Source organism: Alligator sinensis, unplaced genomic scaffold (assembly GCF_000455745.1).
Source record: "Alligator sinensis unplaced genomic scaffold, ASM45574v1 scaffold1801_1, whole genome shotgun sequence".
NCBI classification, from domain to species: Eukaryota; Metazoa; Chordata; order Crocodylia; family Alligatoridae; genus Alligator; species Alligator sinensis.
This window is the reverse complement of record NW_005842608.1, coordinates 2,122-18,001: the sequence shown is the minus strand read 5'-3', so window position 1 is coordinate 18,001 and position 15,880 is coordinate 2,122. Positions and strand designations below refer to the sequence as shown.

The following is a 15,880-nucleotide window of genomic DNA, read 5'->3' as shown; positions in this document are numbered from 1 at the left end:
TCCAAACATCAGTGTTTTCTAAGTGAAGATCTCTCTGAGCCCACAACAGCCTTTGGCTCCTGTAGGATTACTGGATGCTCAGTGCGCTGCCAGAGCGTTATCTTGGGCACCGGCTTCCCCACATGACCTGCGGTCTTTATAGCTGAGAGAGCAAAGCAACAGCAGGAGATGGTTTGAGTAGCTTATACTGAGGTCCTTGAGGTCCTCAGCTGTGAGAAAAATAGGGCGATGGAGCAAGCAGCCTGGGCACATCCTTCAGAGGTTTTGGGGACAAGGCTGGGGGAGGTCTGTCTGGAAACAGCGGGTCCTGCACTTGTGCAAGGGTTGGACTGGATGGGCCATGGCGACCCTCCCAGCCCTACTGTTCCAGTCCCGGGCTTCTCTCATGCTCAGCTCAGCCAGCGTATCTCAGCCTGGACCAGCATGAGGTCCTTGCTGCTGCAGTCCCGGGCTCCCTGCACACAGCTCTGCTGCTGCCTGCCCCCTGCTATTCCTGTCCCCGACCTCGTCCCCGAGCTGCTGTGCCAGTCGTATCGCATTAGTGCAATGATCCTGCAGCGAGTGACAAAGGGGCCTGGGGTGCAGGCGGGCGTGGGCTCCCGTGTCCTCCTGCGCTTTCCCGTGGAAGACGCACTAAGGGGGCTGCCTCCTGCTAAGGGCTAAGGGCACCTGGGCCAAAGGATATGCCCAGGGGACACGGCTTGGTGCAAAATCTGGCAGCTCTCTGGGTTCGTCCATGAGATCCAAGCCAGCCTCCATGGCAGGTGCAGGGGCCCTCTGTGCTGTGCACCTCTCCTGTCCTCGGCATCGAGGTTGCCAGGGCATAGTCCCGAACAAGGCCAGTGCCGGGGCCTTGCTTGTTGCCCAGGCCTAGCATGGGGTGCACAGCAGCGTAGGGGAACCTGCTGGGCTGGGCACGTGGCTGGCCTGAGCTGCAGCTGCTCGGCCGTGGCAAGGTCACATCTGTTTCATTCTAAAATTAGCCACGCGCCTAAATCAGATCAAGCAAGTTGAGGGGGGAGGGAGGGGGAGAGCGGACGCGAGGCTCCTGACTGCTCCCCAGCCACTGCCGCTCCCTTTGCCGTCTCGCGTCTGGTTAAAAAGCCTTTAATGGCCCTCTTCAAAGGTAATTGAATTGGAACGAATCGATGGGCAGATTGCGCGGCGGCCTGGCTTCCTCCAACCCTGGGCATGGGGCGGCTGCTTGTTCACTGCTTGATTTTCAGGTCCGCGCCAAGCCTGGCAGGAGGAGGCTGGGGGCGAGGCAGGTTTTGGTCCCAGGCCCGAGGCTCCCCCCATCGCTCTTGGCACAGGGCATTGCCCTTCAGCCTGGAGGAAGCATCTGAGCTGGGCCCCCAGGTCACAGCCCTCACCCTTGGTCTGAACAGCAAAGATCTGTAGTGTGCTGGCATTGTAACCTCTCCTCCTTTCCCTTTCTCCTCCTCAGGGCCTCAAGCCAATGGACCACAATGGTTTGGCGGACCCCTATGTCAAATTACACTTACTCCCGGGCGCTAGTAAGGTGAGTTGGGTTTTGAACCATCTGATTCCCTCTACGTGGCTTCTGTTTTGTGCTCAGCGGAGCTTATCCTGGTACATGCTTTGTGGAGGTTACCCTGCTTTGTGTCCTGTGACGTACAACATTGTGTCTGTGGGTTCTCTGTAAAAGCCACTGTGTGAAATAACCGTGTGTTGTCTTGAAGGCTCAGGTGCTCAGCCAGCCTCCTCTTAACACGCACAAGTTGCACAGGCATCCCTGATCTGTTAGCACCACCAGCGTGCTTGGAGCTGTACGGTACAGAAAAAGAGACAGTCCCCAGAGAGCGCCTCTTTTGAAGGAGGCATGGAGGGGGTCAGATATTAGGCTGATGAGCAACACAGAGATGAACCTAAAGAGACAGGCAGTGGGCTGTGCCGGGGGGAAGGACCCGTTCTGTTTGCTCTCTTTGGGAGCTCCTCGCTTAGAAGTGCCCATGGTGACGGCATTCTCACCTAAGCACTTACTAGTTTCTGTCAAAACTGGGATTAAGTTGCAAATGTTCCTTCTTTTATAAAAATACCTCCTGGGGAAACTCTTCAAGGAAACCAAGAATTTTTGAAGGAAATTTTTTCATGTTCCAGGTCAAATTAGCCAGATCAGCCAGATCAGCTCCAAATCCTTTGAATCATTTGAGAACCGTAATAGCCCTACTACTAGCAAGTATCCTCCAGCCTAGAAATTTCAGCCTGGGGCTTCAGATACTTCCAGATTTTTTGGCAGGCACCCTACGTGCAGGCCCAAGCCTGGAGGCTTGGGGTCAGATGCCCCCAAGTTTCACTCTCCCTTAGCCATACACTGCAAGCTGGCCAGTGGGAAGCTAACTACGAGGCTCTCGTAGGAAGTCCTGTCCGCAAGCAGACAAGGGTGCACTCTCTGCTACACAGTGCCATTTTAATTACATTACTTTGGTCAGGGTATTTCCTGTGCCGCCTTTTTTTTTTTTTCTTTTTTCTTAAAAACAATTTATTAGACAACCAGACCGTAACAAAAGGCTCAAAACGACCTCCAAGAGAGGCCTCACAAAAGGATAATTCAACATTCCAAATAAACTACTAAAAAGACATCGGCATTGGTATCATATTGCACGTCATCTCATTTTTTTTACACAGTATATACAAAACTTCCCTGAGTAGTGTCGATCGAACACATATTACACGTATCGTGTTAGACATCCTGTACTTTCCCGGAAAAAGAAAAGCGAGAACATACAGGTCCCTTTGTTGTCTCTACCCCATGTACAACCCTAGCCAGCCTAAAGGCTGACTCTTAGTTTAGCCTATACCTGTGCTGGGCTGAAACAACCCCCTGAAGTCCAGCTCTTGCCAGAATTTTTTCTCCCCTCCTTCTTTCACCCCAACTGGAGCAAAGAGATACAGCTGGGCCAGGAGTTTGATGGCATGAAAATGTAGCGTGACCTGGAGTTCACACGCAGCCTGGGGCTGATGGTGCTTCCAGAAGGAGAAGGAGACCTTCAGATGAGACGGTGCCTCTGTTGAAAGCCTCACCTCTGGGAAGAGAGGCTCACTGGCCATCTCCTCTTGGCTGTGGTAGCACCACCAAGCAACCTCCTTAATCACCAAGTCAGAGCAACTTGGCTTTGGAGATTTGCAGCTCATGTGGTTCTGGGTCTCGTTGGCCAAGTTCTGAAGTGCCTGGGGCGGGAGGGGCAGAGCATGCCCTGTGCACCCGCTCCTGTTCACCTGTGCCAGCCAGCCCGCGGCTGAGCAGGCTGGAGATGCATGTTGGGAGTGGTGCATGCAGATGGAGGGGCTGAGGCAGCCTAGGAGTAGAAGGGGCTGGTATAATCCCTTATTGTATAATGCTAGTCCATGTGTTTCCCCTGTGACACCTGCAGAGGAGACTGCTGATTGTGGCCTCACCCCTATAGCTAGCGTATTGCAGGCTGGTGCATCCTGGAATAGTGCAGTGAGCTCAGGGCAAGCTGGGCAAAGTGCTGGGGGTCTGGCATGACAATATTTCATGTCAAGGGCCAAATCAGTACCAAATACACTTGGGCAAATCCCAAGAGTCAAGTTTCAAATTTTGACTGAGCACAGCTCAGTCATTCAAGTCTGTGTGGCTCTACTGCCAGGCAAATATCCCCCCTCCCAAACCCATCTTGGGGCTTCGGATACTCCCCAAATCCATGGCAGGCATCCTATGTGCAAGCCCCAAGCCCAGAGGCCTTGGGGTTCAGATGCCCCCTAGTCTCACTTGGTCCTAGCCAAAAGGCCAAGGAGAAAGCTAGGGGGAAGGCAAGAACACAGCTCCCCATTGCCACAAAACTGTGCAGTCGTTTCCCGGATGTGGGGAAACTCACAGGGATCAACCTGCCCGGAGTGCACAGGGCCGGCCTCACCCCAGGAAACCACATTCGTGACCCCGTGGTCTCCCCTGCCAGGTTGATCTTGGCCAAAAGGCCATGCCTGGACATCTGTCCTGGCTCTCAGCAGACTGAACTCCAGAGCTCCTCAGAAAGCAGTTGTGCATGACATGGCTTTAAAGTCTGCATGAGCCAGACAGAATGGCACTGCTAGAAGAACAGCTCCTTTCTCTTCCTTTTTTGCTTTAAAAACCTCGCAGCCCATAATGACACCTAGTATAAACTGCAAGGGAAATATTTCTAGCCCCTTCTGTTTCGAATGTGCTGGGGAACGGTATAATTAAAGATGTTGATATGTAGTGAGAACTCACAGTAACTGCTGGGGTAGATGAATTTAAATACAAAATGCATATGCTATGAATATTAATCTGGCTCTCGTTTTATACCAAAATAAAAGGCCCTTTTATTTGCTACAGTTCAGCAGCATAAATTCACAGTGGTTGGGGCATTTCACCTTGGCACATCTTGGTTTTCACTGCAGTTCGGAAGGGCCATGAGCACGTTTGTCAGCAGACACTGTCACTTCTGCTCATGCCAAACCAGGGAGTGAAGAGCAAATGGAAGCCCCTGCATGTCCCGGGCACATCTTGTGCTCTTCAGTATAGGAATAAAAAGCGGGGAGGAGGAAGGTGAGGTCCTGGGAACAGCCCGTGCCACCACCTTACAGACTAACTTGCACTGTCTAGCCCCCATATGCCATGAGCTGTTGATGTCTAGGTCTCGTGGGATGCAGTGTTTCTGTGCTGCCCTGGGAAGGCCTCCTGCCTTCCAGCTGCGGAGCCTCGTGGCTTTGCCACAATGCCCATTTTACAGCCTGAGGACTGGAGGGGAATTGAGCTTGTACCGCGGGATCCTTCACAACCTCCCAAGAACAGGACCTCAGAAACCTGCCAGCTTTGGGTGATATCACACCTGATTCCTTAAAGTGCTTGTAGAAACCCCGCTCTTCACGATGAGGTCAAGGTCACACTAGAAGCCAGGGGCCAAGAACCTGGGATGGACCCTGAAGTCCTGACACCCAGCCCAGCCCTGGAAGCTCTGGATGAGATCAGGAAGTCCTAGGAGGTACTTGGGTGGGCAGTGGAACGTGATCCTGGAGGGCATTCGTTCTGTCCCCAAATGCTAATGACCCCTTCTCCTTTGCAAGTGTGCTGGGGTGCAAGCAGTGGAAAGAAGAGGCAGGGTGTGATAGGGGAGATGTATTGTCCCACTGGGCCCCTTTCCTGGGTGCCTAGAAAAGGGCATTGACCAGGTAGAGTGTTGCCAGTGTAGCTGTCAGTCAGGGGCCTTTGTACACGCAACAAAATTGGCCTTTCAAGTGGCTTATTTACCCTTTTGCACCGCTTTAATGGCATTGCTTCTCTTTGCTTATGCTTGCTCAGTTACAGTAAGTGACGCTTTAAGCATACATAGGGGACCTCTCTTATGGACACTTTCATACGAGCAGTGCCTGGGGCTGCCACAGGAGTGCCAAGGGCTCATGACTGGAAGAGGAGACAGTCTGTGCAGGGATACACATGCTCTCCAGGGCTTATATCTGCCTTCTGAGTCCTCTCTAAGGTCTGAGGGTCTGCTAGACTTGCTCCTTCTGAATTTGGGAGCAGAGCCTGCCCCCAGTGCTGTATTTCACTCCCCTCCTCAGGCTTGCTGGACTCTGACTTTGGTGCACATTCCCAGGCCTACCCAGACCTTTCCTGCAGTCACGTGTGGCTTATCGCATTGCTGGGGATATTGCATCTGCTGTCTCCGAACTGCTGAGTGCTCCTGGAGCACCTCAAGGTCTGTCGCCATGCCAAGGTCCCAGCAGATGCATGCTGTGAGCCCCTGGGGGAAAGCAGAACTCCTTGATCCGTGTCCTGTAATGGGCGTTGTGCAGACTGAGTGGTGGACGGCAGTTGCTCTATGCACTCCTGGTCTCTGCACCCTCCTGTCTATCTGGCCCCGATGCAGCTGAGTTGCTGGATCTGGCTGATTTCAAAGTACACTGATAATGAGTGCTAATGCATAACACATCATGTGCCCCTTAAGCCTGCAACTGCCCACCCCAGCCCTTCCCAGGGTTTCGGCTCTGACGGGCAGGCGTGGGCGGCAGCGCCCAGGACAGCATTGCTGAAGGATGGAGAAAACGGAGAAGAGCGCTGAGCCCTGCTAGGGAGCAAGAACGCCGCCGGTGCCTGCCCAGAGCTCTCACGATGAACTGGCTTGTTTGAAACTCTTGTGGCACCAGGAGCCTTGTCCTGACCTCCTTCAGAGGGGAGGGAGACTTGCCAGGGAACCTGACCCCTGTGTGTAAAGGAGCAGGCACTACAGCAAGACGATGACTGAAGAGAGGGAGCCTGTGGGTGCTGACGCACGGAGCACCCTGCTCACCTCCCGGGTGGGGTGATGGATGCAACGGCCCTGTGGGACTGTTTGCTGACAGCCTTTATCTATTGCTTTCATCAGAGCTCATTAGGCTGAGAAATGGCCAGAGCCGTTTCCCGCTGGGCGGGGGATTGATGGAAGAGCCCTCATATAGGCCTGCTCTCCTGAGCCCCTTGTCACTGCCCTCCCTGCCAGGGAGCGGCAGTGCTGGGGCTGGCGGGGAAGGAGTGTGAGTTCTGTTGAGCTCGATCCATCACGGGAGGGCAGGTAGGGAAGGGGAGCACAGGCTGGCTTGAGATTGATCATCCCTCAGCCTGGGATTGTGCTCTCCTCTTAACACCCGGAAGGTGCCTCTGCTCCAAGGTGCAGCGCTGTGATTGAGTGACGCTGTTAGGAGGCCGCTGAGAGCAGCCGTTCGCATCATGCTAAGGCAGCCTGGAGAGAGGTGATGGATCAGGGGCATGAACCCCCACTCTCCTTCCAGAGATCCTGTTGGGCAAAGTAGCTCAGTCGACTGCTGATTTTCTTCCCCCTCCTGCCCCTTGGCATGCAGTTTTTGCCTCCGCAGCAGACTGAGATGCGTTGGGTAATCTAGGCTTCAGGATCTTAGGTTGGGAGATGCTGTTGTTGGGAAGAAATCTTCCCTGCAGCCTTTCCCCTGACTTAGCAAGCAGCAGATGGCTTTCCAGCAGGACCTGGGAGCCAAGGAGAGGATGCAGATGAGGCTTTTTCACCTCCTTCTCCTGCTCTTTCTTTCTTTCCACCTGCCTGCCTCCCTAACGGTGCTCATCTCCTTCAACTCCAAGCAGGATGTTTTCATCTCCAGGCAGAAGCCCTGGGCAGATGAACTCAGGCCAGCATGCGGCTCCTCGTGGCATTTGTCAGTTCTCGGGCTCACTCACAGCTTGCATCTCTGCTCCTTTGCTCCTGTTACTTTGAAAGCTTAAGAAACAAGCAGCTCAATTCGCACCCTCCTGCTGCTCGCTAAAGCCTCAACGTGTCTGGTCCGCTGCTTTTATTTTCAGCAGCATCACGTCACGCTGCTCCAGCATCGCCCCATTGTCCGTGCCAAGCCTTCGCCAGTAGCGTGACGTGATGCCTCCGAAAATAGAGCAGCCGCATTAACTGGGGGGCTTGCGGTGGGGTGTCCTGGCAGCAGGCCTGGTCTGGGGACGATCTGCACCCCAACGTACTGCTGCCACAGTCAGGTTTTGCAGTTCCATGCCTTGCACGTTCATTTTCTGAATGCTTTCCAGCTTCTGGGCCGTTCCATAGCAGTTCTGTTGGACTTCCCTCCTACCTTTCCCATCTGCTCTTCCCTGTAGCGGTGCACTGGCAGGGTCTGGATTTTCTTCTGGTTGCCCCAGTATTATCGGTGCGTGCCTAGCCTGCAAATATGGATTGACTGCATTCTGTCCCCAGAAATACTGAGGCATTGGAAGAGGAGAAAAGATGGAAGAGAGTTTCTGCTGCAACCACACAGGCTGGAGAGTTACTCCAAAAACGCGCTGTATTTCCCTGATTCCAAGCCACCAGCACAGCACCAAGTCTCATCAGACCTGCGGTGAAATCACACAGCCCTGCTGCCCTGAAGAACACAGTCACAGGGGAGCCGCTAGAAAACCCCAGCTTTGAGGAGATATCGAAGGGTGGGGGCACTGCGGGGAGGTATAAAGAGGGCAGCCCACGTGCCTGGATTTCTCTCTCTGGTCCCAGTTCGTCAAAGCCCCGGCCCTTGGGCATGAATGTTCAAAGCGGGCTGCCCCCAGCCAGTCAGATACCTGTGTGTGTGGATCTGCCCTGTTCAAGTCACTGGGGATGAAGCTGGGGAAGTGCATGAGCAAAGTGCCAGATGACAGACTCAATCAGGTGGAGCCCGGGCTGCTGAGGCTTCAGCTTGCTGATAGCCCAGCAAAGTCAGCGGAAGGACTCCCGTTGCCAGGCCCCGGAGGGTGCTGGATCAGAGCTCTCTCCAGCCCCCAGTGCCTTTCTGCCGAGCGCTGATAAAGCAGCCGGATGGAACGAGCCGAGGATGTTGTCCCCGTGGCCCAAGGCCCTTTCCCATTCCCATGACCTGAAAGCATCCTGCTGGGCACAGGATGGCAGGGAGCCTTTCAGTGCCCCTCTGCCAGGGCAGGAGAAAGATGTCTTCTTCCAGGCTGATGGCAGTGGGGAGAGGCTTTGGCATCTGCTCTAGATTGTCCCCCCCCAAGTGCACGGCGGACTGCGGACCGGGCTGCCTCAGTTCAACCTCTCAATTAGCAGCTTCCTCCAACTCTGGTGCTAGACTGAATGATGGGACAACCTTTGCAATGGGACGTGCTCGGCCTTCCCAACGAGCCGCGTGCAAATGAGCTCCTCCTGAAATGGTTTCCTGGCAAAACTCCTCTGGACTTAGTATGCTAACGAGAGGCCCTGGAACGAAGCAACGGCTTGACCCAGCTCAGAGGCGGGAGGCAACCAGGATGCTCTGATGAGCTCCACTGGGAGCAGAGTACATGCCCACATCGTTCCCCCGTGCCTGCTCCTGACTGACACTTGTGTGTTTCTTTGGCACTTTCTTGCTCCAGCACGTGTCCAGAATTCATAATGAAGCTTCCCATGAGACTTTGCATGGAATGATTAATGATTTAATAAAAAAAGCCGAGAGAACAGCAAAAAAATGACAATACAATGAACCAATAATTGATTCTTGGAAGCGTCTCGCTAACGCTTTATTAAAAAATGCACTTGTCAGGGCAGTTACTTGTTTTCCAGAACTGGGCCTTATATATGGCTGCAGCAGCTTGTTTTATAGGGGCACTAAACCGCCATACCAGTGTTTTACGGAGCAGGCCCTTTCAGAAGGACTGCCACGAAAGGGGCACAGTAGGTCTTCTGCTTGCAAAGAGCAGCTTCCTCCGTGGGGATGAACGCAGAGCTGTCCAAGGCCTGGTCCAGGCTCCAGAGCTACGTCGGCAGAGTCCCCTTGTTTAGACGTGACAGATGGCAACAGGAGGGGCTGTCTGCTGGCATCATGCCCAAATGGCAGAAGCTGAAGCTGGTGGAAGCCCTCTCCCCCACTGGCAGAGCTGCATCCACAGCAGGGGGGCTGTCGACACTGCCCTGTTGGCAAGGGAAACTTGGTCCACGCTGTGAGGCCAGCACGGCTCTGTAGCATGCGCCAGGCCTGCGTCAGCAGAGGACGTACAGCAGTTGCTCCTGCTCCCCCTAGCAGCAAGGTCCAGCTGCTGGGGGCTGTAGCAGAGCCCGGGACAGTGGGAGGGACCTGGGAGAATCCGTCTTGCTCCATTGTGCCTCAGCAGGAGGGCTGCAGGCTCGTGCTCCGGCATTGTGCTAGGGTTGTTCTTGTCCCTGGGCACTGCATCGCTCAGTGTTAAGAGGCTGTGGTGAGAGCCAGGGGATGCTGAGCGCTGCCAAGGCTAATGAAACGTGTATCAGGGAAATGATACTGAGAGCCAGGCCTGCGGGCAGGCAGCCCGCACAGCCCCCTGTGGAGCTTCTAATGAACTCAGGTTGATTTTTTTTTCTTTTCTCTCCCCTGACATATAAATGAGTCCCTGAGCCCAAAGTCCCTGTGCTCTGTTGCTCTCAGCCGAGGTGCCCAGTTTGTATGGGTGGGGCAGCACCATTCGCTGCCTCCCGGGTGCCAGGGCCTGGGGGCAGCTCATTTCTTGGGCTCTTTCCTTTCTCAAGTGCTTGCACATTGGTCATGACTGCTCCCCCCTGCAGCCGCAGTAACCGGGGGCGTGATTTGTTCTTCCAGGCCAACAAGCTGAGAACGAAAACTTTGCGGAACACCCTGAACCCCACCTGGAACGAGACCCTCACCTACTACGGGATCACAGATGAGGACATGATCCGCAAGACGCTCCGGTAGGTGTCTTGGCGGATCTGGGTGTGGGCTGGGGAAGACTTCCTGCCTCCTTGTTTGGAGAGAAATCCTTCCACTTGCTTTACCTCTGGGGGAAGAAGAAGGATGTATGTGGTCACCAAGGTGCAGAGGATCTGAATTCTGGCCCAGAATTCAGATGACCACGTGGACCTCTCACGGTGCCCTGCATCCCAGCAGCCCCCTCTGCCTGGCATGCTGGGGGCACAAGCAAAGCTCCTGCTCTCAGGCAGATCAGAGGGTTATGATGTAGCTGGGCCCATTGCTTGCATGCCCTGACGGGAGGCATCTGTCGCACCCTTCGCAGCAGATACTCGGTGCTGAGACTGAAGCGCGGGTGAGGAGTCCTGCACTCCTCGCTCAGCGTCCTGGGTTCTGATGTGCAGGGGGAAGGGCCTTGGGAGTTTAACCATTTTGTTTCCAAACCTGGTCACTGTGCCATAGTCAGCTGCTCACTTGGTTTGTTCGTGGCTTGGGGGTGCATTTTGGGGCCTGGTTTCTGTTGTGTTGGAGGTGGGTGCTGCGTGCATTTTCCAGTTGCCACAAAGCTAAATGGTGCCATGTTTTCTCAGCCTGGTTTAACCCATCCAAGCAACGTGGAAGCCAGTCTCTTGGGAGCAAAGTCCTGTTCCACTAGTGCACATGAGGGTGGGAAGCTGGCCCTGTGCTGCTGGCAGCATGGCAGTGGGTAGGTTGGTGCCATTCGTCCTCGCACAGTGTGTCAGAAATGCTTCCTTTCAGACAGGGTCTAACGCTGAGGCCTCTAGCAAAGTGAAGGCTTGGGCAGCATCTGGTTTAGGGTAGCAGCCATCCTCCCCACAAAGTCCCACACTTCTGCTGGCCAGGGGCATCAGCCTTGGTTAAACTGGAATCCACACGTAAGCCCTGCCCCTGCTATTAGTTCCTGAATCAAAGCCTGTGGAAATGAAAGGAAAGCATCCCAACTTTTAGCACCGGCCCTTGCAAAGGCTGCTGTGTTCTGTCCTTACGTTGTCCGCAAATCTCCTTGCTCCAGTGCCCTGCGGTGGAGGTCAGGTAAGAGGCTGTGAAAGAACGAAGGGGTTTGCCATCCCAGCTTTGCGGCTGCAGGGCTAAGAGCTGTGCCTTGCAGAGGCCCAGAGCTGCAGGAAGTGCTGGAACCAGGATGCTGCGGCACAGCAGAGCTGGCAAGGGCAGGGGGACCCGGAGCCACCTCTGTCAGAGCACCGAGCGCGGGGATAGCTCTCTCCAGAGACGAGTCCTTCCCACGGGAATATCAGTGCCGCTGACAGTGCTGCCAGCGCAGCAGGCTGCGAGCCTGAGTTTCCTTAGTATTATTTTCATTCTCCTCTGTGCCTTTGAAGTTTTCAGCTACCTCAAGCATGGAAATTGGTTTATAGAGAATCGCTCGGCTGAACTGTTGTGTTGAAATGCGCCAGGGAGAAGGAGTGTTTGGCCTCGGCCCTCACCTCCCCGTTAGCTCGCGTAATTGTTTCCTGCTGTGAAAACGGTTTCCACTTCATCCTCATGAGGAGGGAGCCGTGGGCTCCCAGAAGCAGATGGGTGCAGTGGAGAACAAGGCCCTGTGTTTGCCGGACTCACGTTTAATGTCTTCATTCTCCTGTGGTGGAATTGTAATTCCTGGCACAACCCTGCTGTGGGATCGTCCATGGCGGCTGCTGAGGCGTTTCTTGGGGGCAGTGGTGCCGTGTCCCTGGGCCTGCTCGCTGCCCCAGCATGGACAGTCACGAGTGGTCACAAGCTGGTGGGATGGATGCGTCTCGCTCCTGCCGAAGACGTGAGAGGGAGGGAGAAGCATCAGACTTTGCCTGTGGAGGGAAGCACTGAAAGGCAAGTTCTTCGCCTCCAGTTTCATGCTCCATTTCCTGGGACTGGCTCCCATCAAACAGGCATTAAAGCGTCAGTGAAACAAGCCAGGAACCCCTTGCGGCTCGCGTGCAGAGCACTTGGATTCTGACCAGCGGAGGCTGTCTGCCCCTCCCTCTCCCCTGGGCTGTTTTTTTGGTGCTGTGGTATCAGGAAGGGCAAAGCCTCCTGCCATGGCCCATCCTGCATGCCCAGAAACCTGCGGGCCTCACTGCCGCAGGGGGCAGAGCTGGGCCATGTCACTGCCTCTTGCGGCCCTGCGCTGGGCTCGGAGGGAACGCCCTCTGTGCCCCCGGCTGGAGTCTCTGCCAATGTATCTCCAGCCCAAGTGGCACCGGCAGGCTGCCCACTGTTGTCCCCTGGTCGTTCCAGCTCAGCGCCTCCAGGGGCCTCTCTGGGCTCGGCCCCAGCAGGCGTTGGCTGGTGGATTAGCATATGGCGTGCGGTGGAAGGGGGAACTCGCATCCTCCCACGTTACTATGGCGACCGGAGCTGCACCGATAACCTGGAAGCCGGCGCCTGTTGCGCGGCTCAGGCGGGCTCGGAGCCTGGGGAGGCCCCAGCTGGAGAGCCCGGGAGAGCTGGTGCAGCAAAGCTTTGCTTGGGGGGTGGGAAATGGCAGGGGGGAGAGGGACTTTGGGGCAGGGACAGCCACTAGGCCTGGGCTGAGCAGGGCTTTGTGCTTCGCTGGCCTGACCCAGCCCCTGGCTCTCTCCCCTGCGCCCATCACGGGGTCCACCAGTTCCCGTGGTGTCGGGCTGCAGGCGAGATTGATGTCAGCTCTCACAAATTGGCCACGAGGTGGAAAATGGCTTGTATTTTTTCTTTTAATTCAGAGCCCGCATGTTCTAGCTTTCCCTTGGGGCAGTCGGGCAGATGCCAGGCCCTGAAGTCCGGCGCCTCCTGGGTTCTCAGTTCCCTCCTCAAACCTAATGTTCCCCTCTCGCCCGAAAGGCGAAGCAGGGATCTCCAGAGGCCTGGACTCCACTTTGGACCCTGCCACTCGCTGCCTGCACCATCTTAGCCAAGTTGCTTGTCTGCCTTGGAGAGCTGTGGGGAAGGGCCGTGCAGCACCGAGCACAGGGAGACTCGGAGCCCAGTCGGGGCCTCTGGTACGACCCGCAGGTGAGGGAACGCCGTGGTGTGCAAGCTGCTACGGCTGCATACACAGTCCTGCATGCACCGTCCTGGACGTGAGGTAGCAGCAGGCAGCAGGGAGGTGGCACTGGCCAGCGTTTTCCCTCCTGCCTGGGAAAAGCCAGGGGCTCTGGGTTGCTCGCTGTCAGCAGCCCGGCTTTGTGAAGGAGCTCACACAATACCCACCATGGTGGGGAGGATGGAGCACCGCCTGCGTCCCTGGCGCTGAACTCATGGTGCACCTGGGAAACTCATCTGGGCTCCTGTTTAATGCAAAATCCACCAGCAAAATCAAAGCAGCCCCCAGCCCCTGCTACCTCGGAGCTTGCCTGGGCAGGGAGAGATGGGGGCCAGGAGCCTCCGCTCTGCACAGTCTGTCTCGGCGTCTGGGGCCTGAGGTGCTATTACTGCCTGGGTCCTCACCAAAGGCCCGGGGAAGAGAGGGCTGTGTTACTCGGCCCAGGATTTCTGCCCGTGAGCAGAGAGCTGTAGGCGGCAGTGTGAGGGCAGGGAAATGGCTCTTGGCCCTCTCTGTGAGTCACCCTGGAGTTGCCTCTTCTCTGCAACCTCCTTGCACAGGGCGCTGGCACGTGAATAGCGACTCCCACCTGGAGGGCTTATGCCCAGCAGGCAGGGTGGGGGTGTTATACAGCCCCTGGGCACCTCCTGGAGCAGCAGAATCCCTTGGTGTGAGGGGAGGGGGCCAGGTGGGGCCCCAGACCGGGCTTCTTCACGCTCATGGTGCAAATGAGCTTAGCTCTCGGCAAAGGAGGCGGCAGTCAGTGGTCACTGCAGCTGCAAGGCCCCCAGGGCCGCCTGTGCCCGTGCAGCACTTCTCACACCTGCAAGGCAGCCCCAGGCCCCAGACCACTCTGGACCACATTCCGAAGGCATGGGCTGGAGCCTCTATCTTGAATGCGTGGTCAGAAGATATGCTCCTCTTCAGCATATCTGCACCTGCCATCCCCAGTCCTGAGCAGGGGGTTCTGTCTGCTGGGCGCCTCGCTCCATCGCAGCCCCAGTTGCGATGCCGTCTGCTCTTCCACTTCCCAGGCTGCTGCAGAGCAGAGGCTGACCCATGTCCATGTGGCACTTGTGTGGAGAGGGACAAGCGTCTGCCAGGATTTGGCCCGCAGCAAAGCCTGGGCTCTGCACCCAGAAGGAAGCGGCCCAGGGAAAGTGCAGTTACTCCTCATGCTCCCTGTCTCCCTTTGCAAGGGGATGGTGTGGGACGGGGAGCCTCACCTCTGGGGAGTGCCTGAATCCGAAGCAGCAGCAACCTCTGGTTTAGGAGCGGGAGCACAAGATGATCAGACACCAGCATCCGGCCTGGAGCACCGAGGCGCAAGCAGCAGAGCCTGGCATCGGTGTTCAGCATCTTCCTGGTGGCAGCAGCCCTCTCCATCGCTGTAACAAGTCCTGCACTGACAGATTGCTTCTCTGAACTAATCGTTGCAGGTCCCGGAGATTAGCCCTGCTGCAAACTCATTTCCTAACAAAGCCCGTGGACCACTCCTGCCGCAGTTTGGCTTTTGAAGGAATTAATTGAAAACGCCCCAAGGCTTTGGGGTGGCTGTTGTGTGTGCCTGGGGTGGGGGGGAGGCTCCAGCATTGCCGCCTTGGCTCTGCAGAGCTGCCACTGAAGAGTCAGCGCGTCTTCAACAAGCTGCTTAGAGGTTGTGAATCATGAAGTTTAATTTAAACGCCTGCCCTTCAATTTATCTGTGCTGGTGTCAGGGGGCGTGCGGGAGAAGGTCTCTTGGTGAAGTGTGTGTTATCGGAGACTTCAGAAACATTCACAGCAGATCTGCACCCCCACTCCACCATTCAGCCTCAGGCAGCATTTGGGGAGGGATGTTTTAGCTAGCAGCAGTGGCGGCTGGCATCTTCCTGAACACCTGTGATGGAGCTGAGACACAAGACTCGTCTGCTTTCATTTCCAGTGTCTTAGAAACAGCAAACACCAATATTTTCATGCTGGCAATGGTCACCTTGGGGGTCCGATGCCTTACGCGTTGACAGACAACAGCACAGGGAGATCTCGTGCCTAGAGGCTAAAATGAGATGCGTTCACACTGGACTGGGTGCAGGCTTTTAATCTCAGGCTGATGAATCAATTGCTCGACCACATTCCTAAGGCATGGGCTGGAGCCTCCATCTTGAAAGCGTGGTCAGAAGATATGCTCCTCTCCAGCTGCAAGCTGCAGGCTTGTGGCGCGAGTCCCTCAGCAGGGCTCCCAAGCTGCGCAAGGCAGGAGGCCAGACCGCGTGTCCACAAATGGTCCTTTCTGGCCTTAAAACCTAGCAGCTGCTTTCTTCTTCGCCCTAAGGCTGCTTTATACCACTTCAGCACTGTAAGGGAGCCTTAGAGAGAGCACGGATTCATGCCTGGCTTCAGGCTCTTGCTTGGTCTCCAGTGCCCTTGGGCCTTTGGATTGTAGCCCCCTTTGCAAAGCAGCCGGTGATGGGCAGTGGTGGGGAGGGCATTAACTGTGGTTTCCTGGTGCAGACTCTGCAAACCCGGGCTCTTAGCATCACACTGCCTGCTTGCAAACAGCCAGTGGCTTGGGGCCCACCAACCAGATCTGCAGCCAGAGGGGACACCCTCCAGTCCAGGGCCTTTGGCCCTTGGGAAGGAGGAGTGGGTTCAACAGCAAGGGAGCTGCCTGCATGCAAAGTCCTCAAGGGGAGAAGGCCA

General features: G+C 55.9%; 1 protein-coding gene and 1 non-coding gene across 2 annotated transcripts in view; one reads left to right on the top strand and one right to left on the bottom strand.

The window, feature by feature from the left end:
* The window catches only part of DOC2B (double C2 domain beta), a 58,249-nt gene extending 48,082 nt beyond the window's left edge, over window positions 1–10,167 (top strand). Inside the window, exons 4-5 of the mRNA XM_025214851.1 lie at window positions 1,448–1,522; window positions 10,054–10,167. Of these exons, the coding sequence (XP_025070636.1) occupies window positions 1,448–1,522; window positions 10,054–10,167 (189 nt within the window). The remainder of the gene's footprint in view (window positions 1–1,447; window positions 1,523–10,053) is intronic.
* On the bottom strand, window positions 3,788–3,949 carry LOC112551799. The gene has a single exon (XR_003096110.1). It is a non-coding gene; the product is annotated as a U1 spliceosomal RNA (small nuclear RNA).
* Window positions 10,168–15,880: the final 5,713 nt, after the last annotated feature.